The 24,521-nt window shown below is 35.4% G+C and overlaps 1 protein-coding gene and 1 pseudogene across 2 annotated transcripts in view; both read right to left on the bottom strand.

Annotated features, from left to right (window-relative positions):
- The window catches only part of MAGI2 (membrane associated guanylate kinase, WW and PDZ domain containing 2), a 1,290,578-nt gene that overhangs the window by 431,572 nt on the left and 834,485 nt on the right, over positions 1-24,521 (bottom strand). For both annotated transcript variants that reach the window (XM_069462132.1, XM_069462133.1), the window contains exon 5: positions 10,341-10,551. In XM_069462132.1, coding sequence (XP_069318233.1) covers positions 10,341-10,551 — 211 coding nt within the window. The remainder of the gene's footprint in view (positions 1-10,340; positions 10,552-24,521) is intronic.
- Positions 8,249-8,567, bottom strand: LOC138377329 (ubiquitin-conjugating enzyme E2 variant 2 pseudogene; annotated as a pseudogene).

The raw sequence follows: 24,521 nt of genomic DNA, 5'->3' as shown, positions 1-24,521 counted from the left end.
AGTATCCTGACTGTGAGGGTAACAGGGGCACTGGGTTCAGGGTTTGCTGCCCTCATTTTGAAGAGAAAAGTCACTTTAAAAATGCTCTTTCTAGACAAGCCTCAGTTCAAAGTGTACATGTCTATGTGTGAACGTCAATGTCTATGTTTCTATGAGGTAGGGGGAAGTGTTAGGAGGTAGACAAGAAAAATAAATTTCCCTTCTTTCTGCCCTCGCCTGCTTCTTCCAAATGCCTTTTCCACTTTGGAGAAAAGTCATTTCTAGGTCCCTTAGACATATTCACAAAAGCAAAGACAACCATGGAGAAGTATTAAGGGGCCATTACCAAGCTACTGCAGGGAGTCAAATGATCATTTCTGTACCACTCCACCACAGGCCTCAAATACTAGCTAATTTAGTAGAGAACTGAATTTCCTGAGTTTATATAAAGCATTTCATTACAGGATGATTTTTTTTAGGTTGAACTAACATTAACAGTGTGTCACTTTAATACATTTTGACAGATTGAGTCTCTTATAGTTAACAGTATTTTTAGTTGATCTTCAGAAATGATTCTGAAAGAAATGTGGGCAGTAGTTACCTCCAGTATTTGTCTTAAACATCACATGAAGATACAGCACAGTATTTTTCACTAGTGGCTCTCACTAGCCTTGTAACTTGAATGCTCCTCCAACATGTCTTACAAAGGGGATATTTTTAATGCATTTGGGGGACAACAGACCAAGTGCTTTTCTGTTTCCCTTAAATTATATATTTTTAAGCCTTAATAATTCCATTTGAAAATAGGATTAAATGTTGGCCAGGAAACCAGGAACAGAATGGGATCTTGAAGGGATTTTTCATATTCTGCATAATCACGTTTGAGGAGGTGATTTCCTTTCATTTTCCTAACTAGGATAGATTCAGATGCATGACATCGGTTTTCTGTATCTATCTAAGTTGTGTGTCACACAAATGCCAGGAAAAGAAAATGCTAACACTCTATAATCTTACATTTCAATTCACAGAGACACATACACTTATGTAGGCTACATTTGCACAGAAACTTTTCTTATTCCAGCTGGGGAATGGAAAAAATATTTCCTAGGAACTTTGAATCATAGTAATACACTGCTTTGTGTATTTCTATGGATAAAGCTAATGTGATGATCATGAAAAGTGAGAGATGAAGTAGAAAAAAAAATCAGTAGCTATTTAAGTTTAGTCAATGTCATATTAAAAAATTCAAATGAAAACCTGAAACAATGGTTTATCATATGGGTACATCCAAAAGTCTTCTCTGACGTTTAAACTAAAAACTGGGTCTATTTGGAGGACTAAAATAAACCAGAAGTGAAATTTCATTCAACGCTGCAATTCTAGTTTAAATTCATATCAGAATGGCCTTGAAGATATGCAATAGACTGACCTGCAATGAATCAAAAATTTCTGTACATTTTGTAAGCTTAACCTTTGCCAAACTGGCAAAAGTGGCAGGTTAAATAATACCTTATCTTCTGAGAAAACATTCTTCTCACACAGAACATGCTTCATTTCAACAAGAAAAGCTACTTACAGTGCAGCACACCACTGCAAAGCCATTCTCACTATCTCACACATTTCTCAATTATCTACCATGTCAGGGACTAGAGCAGAAGTTTCACCTACATCACCTCATCTAATGCTAATGAACCTTTGTGGCTAAGTATTATTAACTCCATTTTATAGATGGAGAAACAAAGGTTGAGAGAAGCTGTGTAACTTGACCAAAATTACATAGCTAGTATATGAAATGAAAATGCTAACATTAAACCCAGATATAGCTGATTTCCAAGTCCAAGGTTTTCTATGGTCTGAAACCTGAGGCACAATAAGCCTGACGCTTTGCTTGTTATACCAAGGTGCTTTGTTTCACTCCATCTGATGGTAATCAAGGGTCTGTTTCCCAGCTCTTGCCAGTAGGTTACCTACTATATATGGATAGCAATCACACTTCGATTTCGTTGTAAGTGTTGAATGCCCCGTGCTTAGTAGGTATTGTATTAATCTGCATGTTCATAGAGATGAAAGAGAGCACTGCAATTCAGAAGGCATCAATGGAAAAATTTTCTCCATATAAACTTAAATTCTCTATTCAAATAACTTTCAAATCAAATTTTCTTCATTTAAATTTGAACATTTTTTCCAGAATAAAGTCTCTTTAAAAACCTGATTTATATAATCTACATGAGAATATTAGGTCTTAGAAGCCATACTAGAGAATTAGGTTAATAAAAGGCTATCAATGGATGGAGTATTTATTAGAAGCAAAAGTTAGAATTTCTTATAGATCATACCACACTCTCTCTGCCTTCCATTTTTTTCATTCACCCTATTGTTTTTCCAGTCAGGATACAAACCCCTTTTCGGTTTCTTAGGTACACTTAACTGGATCCCCAAGGCTGACCCAATTCAAACGTAATTTTAAGACATGTTCCCCATTCCTTTCTCATTTCTTTCTGTTCCCTCTTCTTCTCTTATTTCCTTCCTTTATGTTGCCCCCTGGATCAGAACAATGTTTTCACTACTATACAAATATTGGAAGTGTTTTCTTCCAGTAACTGAAATTTTGCTTTATTAGTGGAATAAAAAAATCTTTATTAAACACACTTCTTTCCTGTGCTCCATTTTCTCTAAAAATAGTAAGAAATTTACAACAATGACAAATAAGTCCTCCTAAAAAGGCAATTCTGAATCTCAATCTTTAACTGATAGGTGGTATATTTTTCCTAGGAAATACTGTCAGAAGAATAAGAGATTAAATTCAACATTTGACAGCATAAAACATAAGTTTTTGAACAAGATAAACAAGGTACAGGTAAATATTTTGGAGCCAATAGAAATTAAAAATTTACATGGGTGTTAAGGTTTCAGTGGTAGTAGTCATATAGGTCAGAAAACAGTAATAACAGATTTTTGACTGTATTTTAGGTATGTTTTTAACATAAACATTAATTTTTAAAGGTATATAGATTGATTAGATTTTATACTACAGCCAGTAAAATCTTCAGGATGATTATATTATTTTCCAAAAGACTTTCTCTTCCTTCTATGTCATCATTCTAAAAAGAAGAAATATTAAAAGCAATGATTGGATATATCTAATTGATGATTAACAATGAAAACTTTTTCCTTCAAGACTCCATTCACCCAAGGTTTCACTATTTCATCTCTCTATTCATAGGTAATTCACAAATAAAACTATCGTCAATGACCCCTATAATGGTTATTTATTTCCTAAATAATATTAATACAATTTTTCTTAAGCATATGAAAATGTGAGTTTGCCATCGTATTACTTTTCATATGTTTAGAAAATATTTTTACAAGAAGTTTTATTATAAATATTGTTTTAGATATTGTGGGTGTGTGTTGCAAACTGTTTTGTCTAAAACATTTATTTTCAGTCTGGGAATTACACCAGAATCTTGTGCAGGCACAAGAAAAAGAAAGCATGGAGAAAATGTTCAATATTTCTATTGGTTTTTAAATACAAGTGACAGAAAGTAAGCCCAGACTAGATTTTCTGACTGGTAAAGATATGCCAAGTTTAGAATGAGAAAGTATATTTTGGTGTTGCCGCATACCAAAAAACTGATTTTACATTTCTCTCCAATAAATTTCCTAAGTATTTTCTCTTCTATTTAATAAACAAAGTTTCATATTTGTTGGAAATAGCAACATGGTAATTGGTGATTTACTTAAAACTTAAGGAGTATAGGAATAGCAACACAAAAAGAAACAGACTAATTGTGTGTGTTTAAAATTTAAAAGCAAAGTCATATACATAGGAGCAGCTGGAACAAAATAAAAAAAATAAAATAAAAGCAAATTCAGCCCTGACAAAGATTTGGAAGCCATGTATAGCCATGACATTTTTCACAGATGTGATTTTCAGTTTCAAAAGCCTGCATCTAAAAATCTGTTATTTAAGATGACATAGTGTTCACTGCCATTCAGGAAGATGGTAGTAAACAAATAAGTTCTTGTTGTCATTTTGTTTTTTGCCAAGGCAATGGCAGTCTCTTTTGTGTCACTAACTAAACTGACTCTCAACAAAGAAGTAATTTAATGGGATTCCCAAAGCATGTCAATCCAGATTAACCCTGTGGCAACTCTTCTTTATGGAACGTTTAGACTCTGAAATAGTGAATTGCTGGCCAAGAAACTTATAAAACAAATACTATTTGTAATATAAAAGTTTACTTTTTTTCAGCCAATGTTTGTTTCTATATTGGAGGCAGTATGGGATAATAGGAATGGCTCTGGAGGGTGAAAGAGCTATGTGGCCTTGGGAATGTTAATTTGTCCAAGGGTGCCTCAGAACCTTATCATAAAATGGGGATAAATTAAGCACTTTATAGAGTGGTTATGATGCTATATGTGTAAGGTAGGCACCATAGCAAATTGATTAAGAACCAGGACTCTAGAGACAGATTACATCCCATGAAAGTATGAATCGTTTCAGTTTTTTTGACCACTGTATTCCCAGGGTTTAAAATAGTTCCTAGCACATAGTATATGCCCAGTACACCTCTGTTGAATAAATATAATCAAAGAATCCTGGTTCTGTCACTTCTTGGTTATATGTCTTCTTGGCAAGTAGTTACTTATTTCTATAAGCCTCACTTTCATAAAGTGAGGATTAAATGAACAGAGTGTGATTAACGTATTAGCTATTATTGTTAAGCTAATCTGAACACAGCCTGAAAAAAGTTGGCACTCCACATATGATAATTCATTTGAATTTAATATTCTCATTTGAATTTACAATTAAGACACTATTTTAGAATATTAAGATAATGCTATATGTCAAAAAGCTACTGATTTAACACAATATTATGCCTTTTGAAAATTATAAAATATAAGACACTTATTGTTGTAAAGCATATTTGAAAGAGTACATTCACTCAAAATTTAAAAGGATGTTCTTTAAAAGTACTTTCTCATATATTCATCTTTCCCCATTAAATATCATTATAAATGATAAAAGAAATCCACCTTTTTCACGCATCAAAGGGAGCAGTGTGAAGAGTGTTGGAAACATAATTTGGCCCACTAGTTCACCAGTGTTGTTGAGAACTACAGGAGAAAATCTCACCTTTCAAATGCAGAACGCCCCAGGATTGAGCCATACGAACTACTTTGCAATACTGAATAAAAATATTCAATTTGTCTTGTTACCATAACTCAAAACCTATAATATATAGGTTTATACATATATATGTTCCTTAAAATATACATTTAAAGGTAATGTTTCAGTGTAGAGTTTCCCTCTTCTATTTAGAAACAAATATTTTTATATATATATATATATTTTTTTAAATTTTATACACAGAACCAAAGGGTCCTTCTTTGTTTCATTTATTTTGTGTTTTATCGTGATCTTCATTTCACAGGAGACAGAATTCAGTGCAGTTTAATGAGAGGGTGTGACCTGCAGGGGACACTTCCGTTACTCTACGTGGCTCCCCGGTATCTGTGCCAGAGGAAAGTTTTCACTGATGGCAGCCCTTCTTCCCTCACAAATGTCTCTATTTTTCCTGTCTTTTACTTTACCCTCTGGTTTACCTTCTTCTTATGTTACTCTACTTTTCTTCTTTTTTAAAAAACATTTTTGCCTATTTATTTTTAATTGATAATAAAAATCATATGTATTATATTCTTGAAAATTGCTAAAAGAGTAGATTTTAAGTGTTCTCACCACAAAAAGAATGGCAAGTATGTGAGGGAATACATGTGTTAATTAGCTCAGTCTTGCCATATTTCTACCTTTTCTTTTTATTGTGCTTTCTGTTATCAGGACTTTGCTTCAGGGCCTCTGGGACACAGCATGGCTTCATCCCTAAGAAGGTCCTTATTGTCCCAGCAGCTCCCTCCTGTCACTGTCTCCTGCTCTACAAGAGCTGCTTCCAAGGGCCATGCATCGTGTAGAGTTTATTCATGTAAGAATTCCTTGTGTTAGCCATAGCAAAGGTACTCACAGATCAGTGACAGAGGGTGGAAATGTTTACTTTGTCAAATGTAGTTAGGAAAGGAAGGGGCATTCCAGAGCAAAGAGGGAAAGCAAAGTAGGAGAAAATCAGTAAAAACTGAGGAAAAAGTAAACTGCAGTGAACTGTAGGCAGAGAGAAAGGAAACGGCAGCACCAGTGGAGATGGTATTGAATCAGGGACCAAACAAAAAAGACACTGATCCACTCCCTGCTCCATGTTACCTGAACTCGTCACACGGAGTCTTGAGATTCAAAGGCAACCTTTTCGGAGGACAGAAAGACAAAGTGCGAACTGGTCCGGTGTAACTGTGGGATGGGGGATGCCTCCATTCTGTGGAGGAACCCTAAGTTGGCAGGTCCCACACTGCCTTCGCTGTGACCGGCTACATTAATCACCTTCCCAACACAGTCGCCTCCGTCCTGACTCCAGGCTCTTTCATTCTCCTTAACCTCTGGATGAGTCTCCCTCAGCATCAGCTCTCTCCCCACAAACGAAATTGTTTCTGCCATTTTGTTTTAATTTTCCAATTCAATTTATCTCTTGTTCCTAATACTGTCCATTGATCCTTCCCTCCAGCATTAGGAAGAAGATTAAAAAACAAACAAAAAAACCCAAAAACCAACCCAAAAAAATGCCAATCCTTTGCTTGCCTTTCAAAAGCACTATTGATCTAGCAAAACAGAAACTAAGAGTTATTTCCTAGGATTTACCAACTAATACATACTTCTCTAGTAGGGTCAGGGGTCTTCTCACCATCTCCAGCACACCCATGGACTGGGTCTTTGTAATGAAGGTTCCTATACCTGGAACGCTATCTACACATTATTAACTTTTCAAGTCCCCATTATCTCACCTTCCCTATGATGGCTCTTTTTACATCTTAAGTCTATTCTAAGCTTACCCTTGTCTGAATAGTATCACAAAATTCAGAAATTGCTCACTAATTGTTGGTAACTATTTGCCTCTCTTCCCTAAGTTGGCAACAAGTTTAAAAGCAGGGACAAAATCTCACAAATCTTTGAATGCCCACACTGGCAGGCTGATTAGAGTAATAGAATCATTTTGTTCGATTCTCTCAAGCCTGGATAAAGCCTCATTATTTACTATATTCCCAGAGCACAATTCCTGTCTTCCAAAGTCCCTTTGCTTCTCAACCCCAAACCTGACACAGCTAAAAGAGGAAAGTTTATTTTATAATCACAAAAAAAGAAGTTTTTTATAATTGCATTATTGGAAATATTGTAAGGGAATAGTTCTTCTTTAATCAACTTGTCATGTTGAATTATTTTCATATAGCCTTACTCCTCCTCTATTGTATAATAACAATGTATATATCATCAGTTTCCTTGTTCTGAACATCAATTGTTCTAAACATCAATTTGGGACCTCACAAATTGATTTATATTTTGACTTCTGATTTGCAATGATGTCATACTATCCACCTTAATATCAAAATTATGTTTCTAGATATAAGTACTATTGAGGGTTTTTTGGTTAGTCACCACATTTTATTTAATTTTTTTTACATTTTAAGACTAACTTTAATCTCAAAATCACATATCCATAAACCTATTTCCTTTTTGCTGACTTCACTTAAACTTAAATGCATGGTTTGTTAAACAAAGACTATAAACAAATATCTACTATGCCTATTACCTGTAACACACAGGAACAGCTTTTAACAGAAACTCATAAACCTGCCAACATTTTTAATTATAAATACAGGTATCAAAATAATCCTGAATATATTTTTGATACTACTAGTAGTCAGCACCCACACTGCTTCAAACATTAACACAATTTGTGACAATATTCATTGTACCTGCTCACTTTAAACAATTTCAACTGCACCTCTTTCACTAAGCAAGTCGGACAAAGCATGCCATTTCTGTTTTTCCTTCTTGAGATTTTTACTTTCCAGAAACACATTTGCTTCCCCTGCCCTCTGACACTTCTCTTCACTCTTTCATCTTGTAAACCTGAATTCTATTTTGAGTATTCCAGGTTTATGTTTAAATGACAGTGCCTTAACAAGAGAAAAAAACAACTGTGCTACATTTTTCTTCCTGTTACCTGAAAACATAATGGGTGTACATATATTAAATATCTTCTTACGAATTCCAGGTTATGTTTACCAGGTGGAATTCTTTTACTTAATATGTGGATATTTTGCATTGTGATACATGAGTGAGTAAAAGATTTTTGATTTAAGGTAAGTTTGAGATCCACTAAAATTAATTATTATATGTTTGTCCTTCTGGTGGCTATAGAAGCTTCATATTTTCTTTGAACATTGTTAGATGTCTTAGCTCTTGAAGTACAACTTTAATGCTATATGAATTTTGCCATTTTTCTAACACTGGGTATGCTCTGTGCATCCATCATCACACTGGAATTATTTATTCCATTGATATTAACTTTTGTTATAAATCTAACTGACGGAGGAGTTTCTGGGTATTTAGGTCTACATTCTAATTTCAGGCTATCTGTTCTGTTTTCATAATTTGTCCTTGGTGGTCCAGTAATCGTGCTTGACCACTTTGTAAGTGTCATTGTCATATCTTCATCATCTTTAAGGCCCCAGCTAACAGTACTACTCCTTTTTGTCCTTCTTCAAGTTCTTCCAATAAGTGAAAATTAGAAGGAAGTTTAACTCCTGTGGAGACCCCTGTCTTCTTCTGCAGCTTGACGCAGCCCTGTCACATTTTAAAATATTATATCTGACCTTCTCTTTTCCAATCAATTAATAAAATATATCTTGGGGTAATTGATTATGGCAATAAGAAATAATGCAAGAGATTCTTATTCTTTTTTTAAAACTAGAACATTTGCAAAAAGGGGAATGCTGGTGATTCATTTTCTGCAAAACACTGCATTTCTCGTCCATGTTGGCGTCAAGCAGAGCACCAAGTAATTACCTGATTATGTAGTCCCTTGGTCACATGTATCAAAGTTTCCAACATCATGTGAGAATTAAATATTGGTATGTGGTAACATTTCAATTTCCCAACTGAATTCTGCCTATGGAGATCTAAGTCATAAATCACTCCAGGTTGGGAAAGACAATCTAATTTTAATATATTTTTTTAAATAATCAGAGTTTACATATTTGTACCCACTGTCAACACTGAGAGCTTCAGTTCCTATTATTTTTGCTCTTTGAGGCTTATACAACTTTGAGAGGATAAGTGTTACTCATTTACAATACTTCAGTTTTTGTTTTTTCTAATGAACATTTTGGCTTTCTCACATACGGCAACAATTTAGTTTTGGCCAGGCGCGGTGGCTCACACCTGTAATCCTAGCATTCTGGGAGGCCAAGGTGGGAGGATAGATAGAGCTCAGGAGTTCGAGACCAGCCTGAGCAAAAGCAAGATCCCATCTCTACTAAAAATAGAAAAATTAGCCCAGTGTGGTGGTGCACGCCTGTGGTCTCAGCTACTGAGGAGGCTGAGGCAGGAGGATCGCTTAAGCCCAGGAGTTTCAGGTTGCTGTGAGCTAGGCTGATGCCATGGCACTCACCCGGGCAACAGAGTAAGACTCTGTCTCAAAAGAAAAAACAAAAAACAAAAAAACAATTTAGTTTAATGCTAAGATCCTCAACTTTGGAGTTCCTTTAAAAAACTTGTTCTACTCCTAGAAGATAAAGAAATATATGAAAATATATTTTGAAAAATTATCCTAAAAGAAAGAAAAGTTTAGGTTGAGTATTACCAAGAAGTTCAGGATTTACATTTCAGTTTCCTTGGCAAGTCATGAAAATGGTAAGCAAAAGATAAGCAATGAATAGAATATATTTAGTAAAATTAATTATGATGAACTATAAAAAACAAATTATTTTATTGGGTAAAATGCTTAAACCTTTTTTTTTGTTATCAGCAAATATTTTTCTTTAAATAGCTGCATCTGATTAAACTCCTGAACATGATGGTGGACATTTCTGGCAATCTAACTTAAACAACAAGAAAAAAAACATCTCATTTTGTCTACATGAGGGTCCTTGGAGGAGTTGAGAAAGCATTTTCCCATGATATCTAGACTATTTATAATTCAATAATAATATCAAATGGAGATTTGCCTTTTACAGTCATGATTATAACAGATTTTAGGCTGGAATTATTTAATTCATTCTTTCATTTATAGCTGTATTCTAGGATCCTTAACTGTGTTAAAGCACTATGCCCCATTATTCTCTCACAGAGAAGGAGTGATTACCAGAAACAACAGAATTCCATTATTTTCTTTTGACCACATCTACCCTTGCTACATCATTTATATTCTGCTATGATCTTTATGGCAACGTACAAAGAAATGTGTGAAACTCACTCAATGAAGTAGACTTCACCCTTCTCTGTATAGGCCATTTCCCAGTTATCAGGCAATGGGTCTGATTCCTCACTGTCTTCAGGTTTAGTTGGCTTTGTGTCATCCATCTGCTCCTTCAACTCCTCAGGCTGACTGTACACTGGTGCAGGATAAGGCTGGGAGGGTGTCTCCACTGAGGCACCTGCACTCTTATCTTCATGTTCACTGGATTCTATAAAAGAAGAGCATTTGGTTAGTCACTTCCAGCCATGGCAACTTGAATGAATGTGGAGTATGCTGCACCAGGGAATAAGCTCTATGAAGGCTAACAGGAAATATTTTTTTAAAAGCATAACTGCAAACAGCTCTGAAAATTATCACCAGGCCTATTTGAGTTCTCCTTTCACTCAACAATCTTGTCTATCCTTCAACTAATTACTGTTGTTTACTGAACTGGAGATTTAAAGGATAAAACATAAGGACCATTTCACAATATGGGTGTGGTAAACAGAGTAATGGCCCCTAAAAATATTCATACCCTAATGCCTAAAACATGTGACTGTCATCTTACATGCCAAAAGAAGATTTAAAGATGAGATAAAGAAGGACTTTGGGATGGAAGAATTATCTTCGATTATCCAAGTGGGCTCACCTGGAGGAATATGATTAAATATAATCACAAGGGTCCTTAAAAGTGGAAAAGTTAGGCAAAAAAAGAGGGTGAGAGGGAGATGTGACTACTAAAGAATGGCCCACTAGATATGAAATTGCTGGCTTTGAAGATAGAAAAAGGGGACCATAAGCCTAGGAGTGTGGGTGGCCTCTAGAAGCTGGAAAGGTCAAGGAAATGGATTCTTCCCTAGAGACTCCAGAAAGGAGTCTCTCAACACCACGATTTTAGGCTATTGAGACTCATGCCAAACTTGTAACCTACAGAACTATAAGATAACACATTTGCATTGTTATATGCCACTAAGTTTGTGGCAATTTGATATAGCAATAAAAAACTAACAGAGTAGTACCCCCCTTATCCTTGGTTTTACATCTGTGGTTTCAGTTACTCATGGTCAACTGTGGTCCAAAAATAGGTGATTACAGTACAGTAAGATATTTGGAGAGAAAGGGAGACAGTGAGTGAGCACATTCACATAACTTTCATTACAAGGTATTGTTATAATTGTGTCATTTTATTATCCATTATTGTTAATCTCTTATTTATAAATTAAATGTTATCATAGGTATGTATGTATACTATACATAGGATTCGGTTCTATCCAAGGTTTCAGGCATCCACTGGATTAGGCAAGGCTTTATAAGGCACACTCAGGATTTGGGAGTGCATCCTGAGAGCAATGAAAAGGTACTGATGAGTCTTACTCAAGGGGATGACAAAATTAGATTTTCATTTTCCACAAAGATCCCCTTAACTATTCTGGGGATTTGAGGGTGGCAAGAATAGATGATTATAGGCCACTGGGAAGCTATTTTTATGCTCCAGACAAGAGATGGTAATGACATAGGGATGGAAAGAAGATTGACAAAGTATTTAGAGGGTGGATTTTATGTGTTTTTCACAAAAATTAGACAGATATGGAAAAAGGAGAAGTCATGGTAAACCTGAGAGATGGTGGGTGGCAAAGCTGTTCACTGAGACAGGAATCACAGAGGAGGAGAAGGACTCTGTGGGGCAGAGGAGGCTGTGGGTATGGTCTCGGGCACACTGAGTTAGAGGTCCATGCCAAATTTACAATGCAGATGTCAGCGCAAAGAGTTCCTGGCTGCAGAAAACCAGCTTGAATGACAACAGCATATGGCTAGATTGTATTACAATTTTCAGCTGTGAGTAAATGAAATTGCCAAGAGAGACAGTGTGAGAAGTGGGAACAAGAATCCCTGGAGCAGCTGTCTGAGGCCCGCCAATTCATAACAGTCACTGAGAGAACGAACTGGTGAAAGGAGATGAGGAAAGAGCAGCCATGGAAGTAACCGGAAAATAAGTAGACCTTCATGTTAAAAAAGCCAAGCAAAGGGCCAAGAGGAGGAGACATTTAACTGCAGTCAAAGCTTCTGAAGAGTCCAGCAATGTAAGGACACAAAAATCTATTAAAATTAATGACATGCAGGTCACTAGTGACATCAGCTGCCAGTTATAGTAGTATTTATGCTGGAGTGATGGGTGGCAAAGCAAGATTGGAATAGGTTAAAGGATGAATGAAAAGAAAATATTGAATATCCTGATGGAGAATTCATTCAAGAAAGTTAGCTATGAAAAATAAATTTTTTACCCCCTCTGTATAATATGATTAAATTCTCAAGAAAAATATAAGAGATCTCTTGAAAAAAAAATCTAGAGTCTTTGGAGAAGTCTGTAATCATATACATTGATGTGTCAGAGATTCTTGAGCAAAGTTCTTCCAGTTTATCTAACTCGTTTGTTTATGTGTTTATTTCTTTATTCTTAATTGATCAATGATTACATTAGCAAATGTGACTTTAATGTCTATAAAGTGCAAGATACTTGATGAGAGCTTATTTGGGGACAGAAAAAGACTTATCAGGCTGTTGTGAATTGGGCTGAGAGGGAAGCAGTAAGTAGCACTTCCCTCCTCCATCTGAACAAAGAAAAAATGAGTAAGGCAAATAGAGAACCATAACGCTCCCACATTTATGATTTATAAAGCCTAATCTAGTTTACAGTGGGAGTCATGGGCTCCTGGTGAAACCGAGAATCAGATCAATTTATCTACTGATAGCAGGGAACCAGGCAGGTCTTCCATGCAGGGGTGGAACCTGTTCCCAGAAGAGCAAAGTAGAACATTTAGAAGAAGAAAAAGAGGAAACTGAGCCAAGTAGGCCCAGGTTAGTCTTCCGAGTTGTATTATTCAGATAAGTCAGTCACTCCACCTCTTCTGGGCAGAGTGAGTCTAAGGGCCAGCAGAGTGCGAATTTAGTGCCCTCCTTGACATACAAGACGTAGGGGGAGAAGTGTCTCCCCAACCATGAGGAACTACATAGAGTACTACAATAATGATTTGTTAGGTGATACTCAATGACACCAAAGAGTTGTATAAAATTTTCTAGGGAGCCGGGCATGGTGGTGTATGACTGTAGTCTCAACTACTCAGGAGGCTGAGGTGAGAGGATCTCTTGAGGCTGGGAATTCGAGAACAGCCTGAGGAACATAGCAAGACCCTGTCTCTACAAAAAATTTAAAACATTAGCCAGATGTGATGGCACATGCGTATAGTGCCAGCTCTACTCAGGAGGCTGAGGCAGATTGCTTCAGCCCAGGAGTTCGAGGCTGCAATTGGCTATGATAATGTCGCTGCACTCCATCCTGGGCCACAGAGGAGACCTTGTCTCTAAACAAAACAAAGCAAAACAAATTTCTAGGGAGACAGTGTAGCAAGTAGAAACCAGAGAACTTAAGGCACTGAGGTGTCTGAGGAACTCTAATATTTAACAGTCAGTGAGAGGGGGAACGGGTCTTATACTTCTTATATTCCTAGGAAATGGCATTAATTAATTAATTAATTAATTAGATAAACATTTATTAAGAGCCTACTAAATGTCAGGCACTAAGCTAGGCAGTCAAGGAGAATGTGGTCCAAGTGGTATGCAATAGTTTGCTATGGCTGTCATAACAAAATACCACAAACTGAGTGGCTTAAACAACAGATACTAATATTTATAGTCTTACAGTTCTGGAGGCTAGAAGTATCGTGTTGAGGGTTGACAGGGCCAGCTTCCTCTGGAGGCACTAGGGGAGGATCTGTTCAGGCTTCTCTCCTAGCTTCTGTTCGTCGTTTGGCTCGTGGCAGCATAACTCCAGTCCTCACATGGTGTTCTCCCTAAGTGCGTGTCTGTGTTCCAATTTCTTTTTTTTACATACAACAGTCATATTGGAGCAAGGGCCTGCCCTGTTCCACTATGACCTCATCTTAACTAATTATATCTGCAACGACCCTATTTCCAAATAAAGTCATATTCTGAGCAATTGAAGGTTTGGAGTTCAACATATGAATTTGGGAGGGGGGGCACGTCAACTAATAAAGTGGTATATTAGATGAGTTCATCCTACAACTCACTGAACCATCATTTGCCAACGCTGGGACTGCAAGTTACTGTTTCATGCTACATCGTATTCGTTTCCCTGCTTAATAAGGAAAACAGAAGTTAACTTTGCTGCATTTTGGATAATATGATTATGTCTTTCTTCAGTATGTGGCTTAAATTTTTTAAAAATCAGATATATTGGGACATTGTATGAGTAGTTATGAAATTACCCATCAAGAACAGAAAAGACTTTTAATAATAAAGGGAGGGAAAGAATCAGATCTGACATGCCAACCAAGGGTGTTTCTGTCAGCCATTCCTATTGGTACTCCCAACTCCATGGAGTTGGGTTAGAAATACATGTGGGCAAACATGCCCTTACCCACATCCTGCATATGTCAGATCTGTGCCTTGAAAATCTCTGGACTATTTAAATTCTAAGGAGAAGGAGTCAAATAACCTATGCATGTTTTACTTTTATAGTGGTGTGAAGCTATTTCTTGATTAGGAGGTGGCCAACTAAAATTGTCCTTTTTGACTTCTAAGGTGAATTTCACAGTATGATTTTATTGTTGAATCTAAAAATAAACTTTATTGGATATGCAAAATGTAATTTTTCCATAAGATGCTTACTGCCGAAGTAAACAGACTTTATCAAACACTGGTACTTTCTGAGCATTCTACATTGCATTTCTATGTCACTTGGATGTCTTGCAAACCACACCAAGGATTGTTTTTCACTAACAATAGAAACAAAAAATATTTCAATAAAGAAGGAACATATGTTCTTAAAAAATGGTAATAATTAAAAAATTTTCCCTGGGACCAGGACTTTTAAATTTCTTAGAAATTCTATAGAAACACTGAGGCCCCAAACACACATTTATAATATACAGTCTTACAAACAATGACCTATAAAAACCATATTTTACATATACTTTTACTGTTGTGAAGAAGAAGGAAATATAATTCCTTTCATCTTGCCTACCCTAAGGGTTTTGTTCAATTTAGTAAATGTGATTTCTTTCTTTCTATAAGAAATTCAGAAGAGTTTGAAGATCTGTACATAGTACAGGAACTGAAAGGCATTTAACTGGGAGACAGTAAATGTATGCATTTTTGCATTCAGTTCAATCCTTATAAATTCTATTGTTCAAAACCTTATATCTAAGGTTTTGGTATTACAAAAATATGCATAGTAGCCATTCCATTTGCTTTCATGTTTATTGCCCTACTGGTATCTAAAACATTGCCTTTCGAGTGCAAGACCGAGGATAAATTAGAATGCCATGGTTTTGAATCTCCCGGCCCAGTTCCACTAAAGAACAACCAGAGATAGAGAAAAAGCAGAACAAAGAGGAAAGTCTACAGCAATAAACGCCTATATCAAAAAAGTAGAAAAACTTCAAATTAACAACCTAATCATGCACCTTAAGGAACTAGAAAAGCAAAAACAAACCAAACCTAAACTTAGAAGTAAAGAAATAATAAATATCAGAGCAAAAATAAATGAAATAGAGACCAAAAAATACAGAAGATCAATGAAATGAAAAGTTGTTTTTTATAAAAAAAAAAAAAGTAAAAAAAAATCAGCAAACCAAGATATGAAGATAAAACCATTTCAAGTATAATATCTACTTTGTATCTTATCCGTATTCCTATTTGACACTGTTTATGTACATAGTTAATGTGTAGCTTTCTGTAACTACCACCCTTGGAAATGAGGGAAAATAATGAAGGATTGGTTTTTAAGCTAGATAGAAAATTTTTGATTTAGTTCTCTGAACTGTCATAAAATGTGAATTTCCAAAATTTATCTTACCCTGTGAGAGAGCTCTGTGATTTTTATTTCTAATGGTTATGTGACAAATTTTAATAAATCCAATAATTTTTTCTCCTTGTCTTCATATTATAATATTTCTTTGGAAGTAAGGATGGATAGAGGACATTTAAGCTGAGAGAAAAAAGGATTGAGGAACATATTTGTAGTTGATAAGGACAGAGAATAGAAATAATTTGAGATTTTTAAAATGTTTACTTTTCTTTTAGCAATTCTCAGACAGTAACAAACACTCTCCACAAGAAGCAGCAGAACATAACTGCTATAGCTGGTGTTTGAATCTGTCTTTTAAAGTTATTATATTTAATCACTCTATGCATGCTTCAATTTCTTTAACTGTATGATGGGGATAACAACTTTACCTACATATAAGGATAAGATGAGACATGTATATAAAGTGCTAAGAACAGTAAACTACTAGAATATAGTAGGTGTTCAGTAAATGCCATATATTATTACCCTTGAGTTCTACTACTTAGAACACCAGATAAATTAGGTAGTTAAATCATTCAAGCAATCCAAATGATTTCTGTCTACAAAAACAAGTATGGTCAATTTTCTATATGTTTTAGGATACTAGGCGTTTTGGAAAAATAATACAAATATGAAAAAGGATACATACAAGGTAGTATTCTTCTTTAAAAGGCACTTGCATAAACTAAGCTGTTCTTCCTCAATTGAGACAAGTAATGGGGTTAAGAAATTTAAAGGAAGAAAAATAATCCTCAGAAAGCAAACATTCTTTTCCAAGTTCTCTATTATTTCCTCTAGAGTTCTGCATTTGCTTTTGCTGGGCACCAGGGACTGCTACTGAGCTATGAACTTGGCATCACCTTGGCACCTTTGAGAACACTGTTTTAAACCAGAATCGGAGGTACAGATCCCCAATTTCATATTGCCCAAGGCTTAGTCTCCTCATATACGCCTGAGGAAACCCTGACTTTCAAGTCTGCTTATAACTGATTGCTCCCCACTCTGGTTTCTACTCATTTGTGGTAGTGGTCACAGTTGTGGATGTGGTGGGGTTTAATGATTTCTCTACACTTTCTTGCAAACCCAACAAGCCCATCAAAAAGTATGTTCTCTATATTGACCCAAGGTTTTATTGTATTGTGGTGGGGTTTAACGATTTCTCCACACTTTCTTGCAAACCCAACAAGCACATCAAAAAGTATGTTCTCTATATTGAGCCAAGGTTTTATTGTATTGTGTTGGGAAGACTGTTCAAGACTGCTGGAAGCTGAACTTCTTAGAATTTGAATCACAGTCTCTTATAAATTAATTAACACTTCAGGGCTGACACTTGGAGAAGAGAAAAACATCATTGTAGTTGATTTTTGTAAGAAATTGTGATTATTGGGTATTTATCTTATTTCTAATTTCATTATTTGTAAACTAATATAATTGACTTTTGATCATAGTCATACTGTAGATTATATCCTGTAGTGAAAAGTTTAGGGCATTCCATCTTCAGAAAGGGAGTAGTCATGTAGTGGCCACCTGCATTCTATAGCACTAGTTGATCAAAAGAAGTCAAGATTGTAGATTATTGCTCAAAGAGTGTTCTTATCAATTTTCCTTACTTTTCCTAAACCTTCTAAAATGAGAAGAAAAGAGGAATTATATATGGGTGCTAAAATGCTTGCACACTGTATAGTGAGCGAATTACCATTCATCATCTAAAAAAATAATTACTTTTTTTGATGTAGTAAAACATGTACATGGTACAAAATCCAAAAGTACAGAGAGGAAAAACAGTACAAACAGGTTTCCCTCCAGCTGCTACTCCCAGTACTACAGCAAGACAGTTAATAAAGGTGATTCTGTTTTTGGTCCTTTAAAGATGCTTCTATGCAAATTGATAACTGACTTTTAGTTAGTGGTTTTTGACCCTTTAGTGTTCCTGACATATTTCTAAGTACTAAAAAGAAATCATTATACAATCTTATTATATATGAGAATGAGGAGGGATGCTCCTTAAACTCTGTGGAAAAAATAAATACAAAATATTTTTTGAGATGTTAACGAATATTTTCCTTTATTATTTGAGGCCAAGAAGGAAACAGAAGTATAGAATGAAATGTTAGAATTAGAGAAAGTTAGTGTAATGGTTAAATATGATTTTTGAGATGATATATAAATTGAGGAAGCAGAAATCCTCAATCCTATAAAGAAATGATTTATATATGTAATAATTATAAGTATATTGGACCTCATCTATTTGGGGACGAGGCAGGAAAATGTGAATTACTGACAATGCATACATACTCCATGCCTCAAAATTATTTTTCCTCTATATTTAAAACCCACATTGTTTACACATTGTTTGGAGAACTAAAAGAACAATGTGGAAAATGAAAATATAAAATTCAAGGTCTGTGAGTGGAAGATGACTAGAAAAAATGTTTCCAGAGACACAAAAAAATATTTTGGAAAGAATCACTAGAGAGATTAGCAGAGGGAATTATTTTCAATTAATAGGTGAGAAGAGCTGCCTTAATTAGTATATCTTCTTCCTTCAGCAATACTTAATTCTTAACACGTTACTATAAGTAGACTAGAATAATGGTAATGACACTAATCTCCATAGCTCTAAATTGTATATGCTCTATGATTCTCATAATGTATGAATTTTAAAGATATTTATCATATATGAATAAGTTCCCCAAATCCTCAACAAACTTTGGGGTGAGAGAAACTGCTACAAATGTTGAAATACTTAAAGACCATAGCAAAGTATGAAATAAAATATAGGATGTGCAACACATACAGTATTTCCTAGAGCTTGCCTTCAAAATTCTGAAAAAAAATATCAGGAGACTAGTACTATATAAAACCTAACCTCACTTTCTGAAGTTTCAGGAATGTCGAAGGGGTCAAAAGATAAAATGAGGAAGACTTTATTTAATCTTGATCTTGATAATTCAAGTGTTATTCTTTTTAGCCAAATTAGAGTCAAGGTCTTTTCTTGATGAGAGAAGAAATCACATAGGAGGAAAAACATCAGGGTGCTGTTCCCAGTGATGGAGCCATGTAGAAGGAATGGGTGCTCAGAGAGACCTTACCCAGAGACCTTCCCTCTTTGGCCAGAAAGGCCAGCTCTCTGCCAGAAATAACTAGAGCCATCACTGACAATAAAGCAGCTGGGATTTCACACAGAGAATTATAACCCCTTCTCTGACGAGAAATATGAGATAAGAAACACAGGGACACAGGTGAAAATCAGACTGAGAGCAAAGAGATGATTATGATAAGAAAAAAGCTTAGGCTTTAAGAATGCCTGGAAAACATAAAAGAAACTCAAACATTTCAACTATTTCACAAGTTTTAGGTGCTGTACAAACCTGAGGCGTTACTTTGGTTGTTCTTATTCTGCATTCCTCACTCATGAATCAAATCTCTCTCACACACAAGTTATACAAACTCTCAGAGAAGTAGAAAAACATTCTCCAGAGTGCAAGCTCCCCAAAATGGTGAATCAGTTTGAGGGCACGAAGAGATTCACATAAATGCATCACGTTCAGTTTAATTGAAAAGTGAGTGTGCCTTGATTTAAAATGACACTCCTGAAACTAGTCATGATTTTATTTTTTTAAAATGGTATATTTAAAATTACTACTATAGTTCATAACTACAAGCTATAAAGTGGTCATAGGATTACTTTTGTAATCACATCTACTCAGAGCATTTTACAATTAGAGCAGTTTTAACTTTCAAAAAAATTCTCTTAAGATGGAATGCCCCTCATTTATAAATGGAATATCTAATTTTAAAATAGCCCCCAAAATTTTCCCATCCAATGGAGAGATAAAACCCAGTACTGTATTTAGGAATAAGATCATAAAATTAAGCCTCCTGAAAAAAAAAAAGATAAATATCTGAGTGGATACACAAATCGCAGTCTCTGTGAACCCACACAAAAATAAGCAGGGCATAGGCATTGGGGTGATTTCAGAGTGGGGTATTATTCACAGGAAAACAGCGAGATTCACTAGGGAGGACATAATTCTTCTGACAGTGACAGGATCTCATTCACAGACCCAGGACTGATGGTGCATGCACAGTCAGCGTGCCAAGCAGCACAGGACCTGGATGCGGGTCCCTAATGGTGAACTGAGATCATTGCCGAGGACACTCAGTGATCACATAAGGGACACTCTGTTTGCTCTCTGGGGGATGCAGTTCATTTGCACTAATTGCAGGCTTGGGGGCCTGGAGAAGGCAGCTCTGTGTACACATACTGTATTCCCTTTGTTGGCGAAGGTAGCTCTCACGGGCCCTGTTCCTCTTGGCATTGTGTGTGTGTATGTGTATTAACAGAGAGATTTAACTGCTTTTAAAATATATGTGCATTTCTAATTCTTTGTACTAGGCTTACTAATAGCTGATGAGGGGAAGCTACAAGATAATAGTGAATTACTTTCCGGAAAAGTTTAGCAGATAACTCATGAAATAAAAGAAATTCAAGAAAGCTTAACCCGATTACTCTGGTTTCCAAGACTTTGCTTTCCTGAACAAGAGTCCAAATCATTAAATAAATTCTCTCTACTTACCTATTATTAATCACCCACTTATTTTTGGTATTTTCAAAGTTAAGGAGATTAGATGATTCTCATCTCTGGGAATATATATTTTAAAATGCACTCTTGCATAATTTTCTTTGTTACACAACTTTCAAAGGAATGTAGAACCAGGAATCTCATATCTTTCAAACTTAGGAAACACCGCATGTTGAAGACACTGAATAGTGTAAAATGAGTATGAAAGAAATTTAATCATGTTGACACAGTTAAACTTTTACATCCTCGAGAGGTTAGTCAACATTGACTAAAAATAAAGATTTACTAAGCACTGGAAATATTTAAAGAGATATGCTAATCACTGAACAGGTTAACCAAAAAGTAAAAGTAGTCTTTGTCCTAATAACATTTACAATATATATGGGGATGCCAGACATGCACATTATGAACAGTTACCAACAAGTGCCAGGCTAACTAATCTTTCCAAAGAAATGAAAGTATAAATTGTATTACAGTAATCCAGAGATGGTCAGTTCTAACTCTTCATTGTGAAAGGCAACAAGTGATTCCCAGGGAAGATCAAAAAGGTTATTGGATTTCGAGTAAAAGAAGAGATGATTCAAACGTGGCAATGGACAGATCAAACAGGTGAAAATGTTTTTAGTGTGGAGTATGGATGAGAGAAGAGAGTTTATGTAGGGGATTAATGGGAGCCAAAGGTAACAGAGATGATCTAGTCAAATATCGGAGGACCTGAGTAGTTGCCTGAGGAATTTGAACCAATGGAAAGAGAAGCTCATTCAAGTTTTGATGATAGTTTCATGACCCAGTTTTGCTTCAGGAATCTTTACCTGATGTGGGATAAAAACTAAATTGTTGGGAATGAGCCCAGAAGCATGCAGGTCATTAGGGGACTGTCCACAAATTAGTTCATGAGGCAGTCCTCTAGGATGGGACATTGATAGCTGGAAGGAAAGACCCAGTGATCTTTTGTGCCTAATAATAAATATCAAGCCTAGGGAAGAGAAACATCAGAGATAATTCTGAGATATCTGAGTGAAAAGAAGAATTAGAGAAATCAGCTAAAGGGCTTTGTGAGTTGGTTTGCCTATTTGTTTTTTGGGAGAAGAGTTTAGGTAAACTGTGTTACATTTGAGTTGTAGAAGAAATGCTTAGGTAGAGCTATCCAGTGGGCAATAGTTAGAAATATGGGCCTGAAACACAGGAGAGCAGTGAAAACTGCAGGTAAATTTACAGTATTTGAAGCTATGGACTGGATGTCAACTCTAACAAGATAAACAGAAAATAAAGGGATGTCTAAATATAGGTGAAGTAATGTCAGGGAAGGCTTCCTGGGGAGATGAATTTTAAACATCAGTTCAAAGACAGAATCTATTTGATAATATAAGGATATATCATCTTTGCAGATATTAGGTCTAACACCACTGCTACAAAGCCAGTGAAGGACAAATATAATGGAATACAATGTGGATTAAATTCACTGGGCTGCAGGATTGTGATTTACCTTATGGGGGTCAGAAGTCACTTTGTCCTCAGCATGGTTAACAGCTCAGGGAAATATGTTGAAGAGAGAATGAGTACAGATATTACTGTGTCCAAATCTCAACTCTGCCACGAAATAAATTTTTACCCTAGCTAAGCATCTTAAGCTAAGTTTCAGTATCTCATTCATGAAATAAGTATATGATTATTATGGGATTAGAAAAAATGTAAGTACTATATGCCTGGCCTATTGTGTGCATTCATTAAAGGAGAGTTGCCATTATTATTTATTTTATTTTTGTAATTTTTTGTTGACAAGGATAAAACTACATTTTTAAGGCTAGAATTATATTGATTTCCATCAGCAAGGTGATGTATGACAGAGAGAGAAACAATCAGGCCTGTTTGAGACTCTAAAAAGTCATTATATGGTTTTTCTAGGTGCTCTGAGCTAAATCCATATGTCTAATGTAATTTTAAGCAGAAAAAGAGAAATCTACATAAAATAAATATTCACATGTCATGTGAATTTTCACTGATAATGTTAGCAGAACTTCATGGAGGACGTACATATTTAAAAGCAGTCAATGACTTTATGTAAATATGGTCTGAGAAAAAAACAAAAACGCAGTTTTAAGTATAAACTATAGTTCAAACGAGAAAAGATGAAAAAAATAGGTAAGATATAAATTGAGGAATCCTCTAAGAACTTTATTTACATAGAGTAAATAGTTTATTTTGGTAAAGTATATAAGGAGGCAAAGATTGATGTTTGATGCTTATCTACATACAGAATATAATAAAAAATAGAACTTTTTTATATCCATAGAGGGAAATGAGTTTACTTGTACATGATTTCCAGAAATAAAAGCAATAAGAACTTTTTGGTAAGTAGAAATTATAATGTCACTTTTAAAGATGTACAGGTAAAATAGTCATCATATGTCTATGTATCACTAAGAAATATATGTATGCTTGTATTAGTAGCTAGGAATATAGGTTCTGGACTCAGACTTCCTATTTATGAATTCCCATTACTGTGAAAATTATTTAACTTTAGTGTATTTCAGTGTCCTAATCTGCAAAATAGTACCTAGTTAATAGGATTATTAGGATAGTTAAATGAACTAAATACCTACAATGAGGTTAGGCAGTTCCTATACATGATAAGCATTCAAAAGAAGTTAATTATTTTATTATTTATTACTATTATTATCAATATTCTTTTGTAATGGAACAGGGTCACCTCAATAAGCTTTTCTCACTCTCCAAATGCAACTCACTGAATTTGTGTGCTGGATTGATGTCTGATATTAGTTATTTTTATAGGTTATTAGCCAATATATGGTAATGTTAAATAAGATTTAAGCAACATGTTTCTCAATATTCTTTGAAATCCCCTGTATCTGGTGAATGTCCATAGGAAGAAGACAAAGGCAGGATGAAGAGTCTGTGCAAGAAAAAATAATGTGATGAGGTTCAAAAGGTGAAGAGTTAGGAAATGTATATGAGAGAAGGTCAAAAAAATTCCAAAAGTCTCTACTGGATAAACATTTGAAAAAAAAGATACTTCAAAGAGTGGGGTTGTCAAAAGACTTCTAATAAGGGGTGAAGGACCAATTTTCTAGTTTGGGACTGTTCTCATAGATAATGTTAGCAGAACTTCATGGAGCACTTATATATTTAAAGGTGGTCACTGATTTCACATAGATATGGTCGGAGATGAAAAGAAAAATGCAGTTTTTAAGTATAAACTGTAGTTCAAAAAAGAAAAAATGAAGAGCTAGGTAACATGTAAATTGAGGAATTCTCTAAAACCTTTATTTACACAGAGCAAATAATTTATTTTGGTAAAGTATATAAGGAGGTAAAAATTGGTAGGCTTGATGCTTATAGACATACAGAACATAATATAGTGATCCACCTTTGAATACTGAGTAAAGAGCTGGCTGATATGTTTCTCATCTCCTGCAACAGGAAAGAAAAGGACAGTATAAGGGCCACTTGCCCAGCCAGGCTTACAGAGCCACTGTTGGTACATCTGCTGACCGTCTAGAATACTTAGAGTTGGCCTGGACAGTTGTTTTGTATGACGTGCAGGCTGAGGGATCCAGAAACAGTCATTTGTCTAGGGTTGGTCAAGAAGAGTTCAATTCAGTCCATTTTCTCTGGGGCCCATGCAGACCTCCTAGCCATAGAGGTTACCTCATCCTCATGCCTAAGGTATGAATAGAAGGGAATGGTGCTTTTTAGATTCAGTATGCCCCCCAGTTAAGTAAGTTT

Source organism: Eulemur rufifrons, chromosome 29, assembly GCF_041146395.1.
Source record: "Eulemur rufifrons isolate Redbay chromosome 29, OSU_ERuf_1, whole genome shotgun sequence".
Classification (NCBI taxonomy): Eukaryota; Metazoa; Chordata; class Mammalia; order Primates; family Lemuridae; genus Eulemur; species Eulemur rufifrons.
The sequence above is the reverse complement of the archived record's forward strand: the minus strand, read 5'-3'. Positions and strand labels throughout refer to the sequence as shown.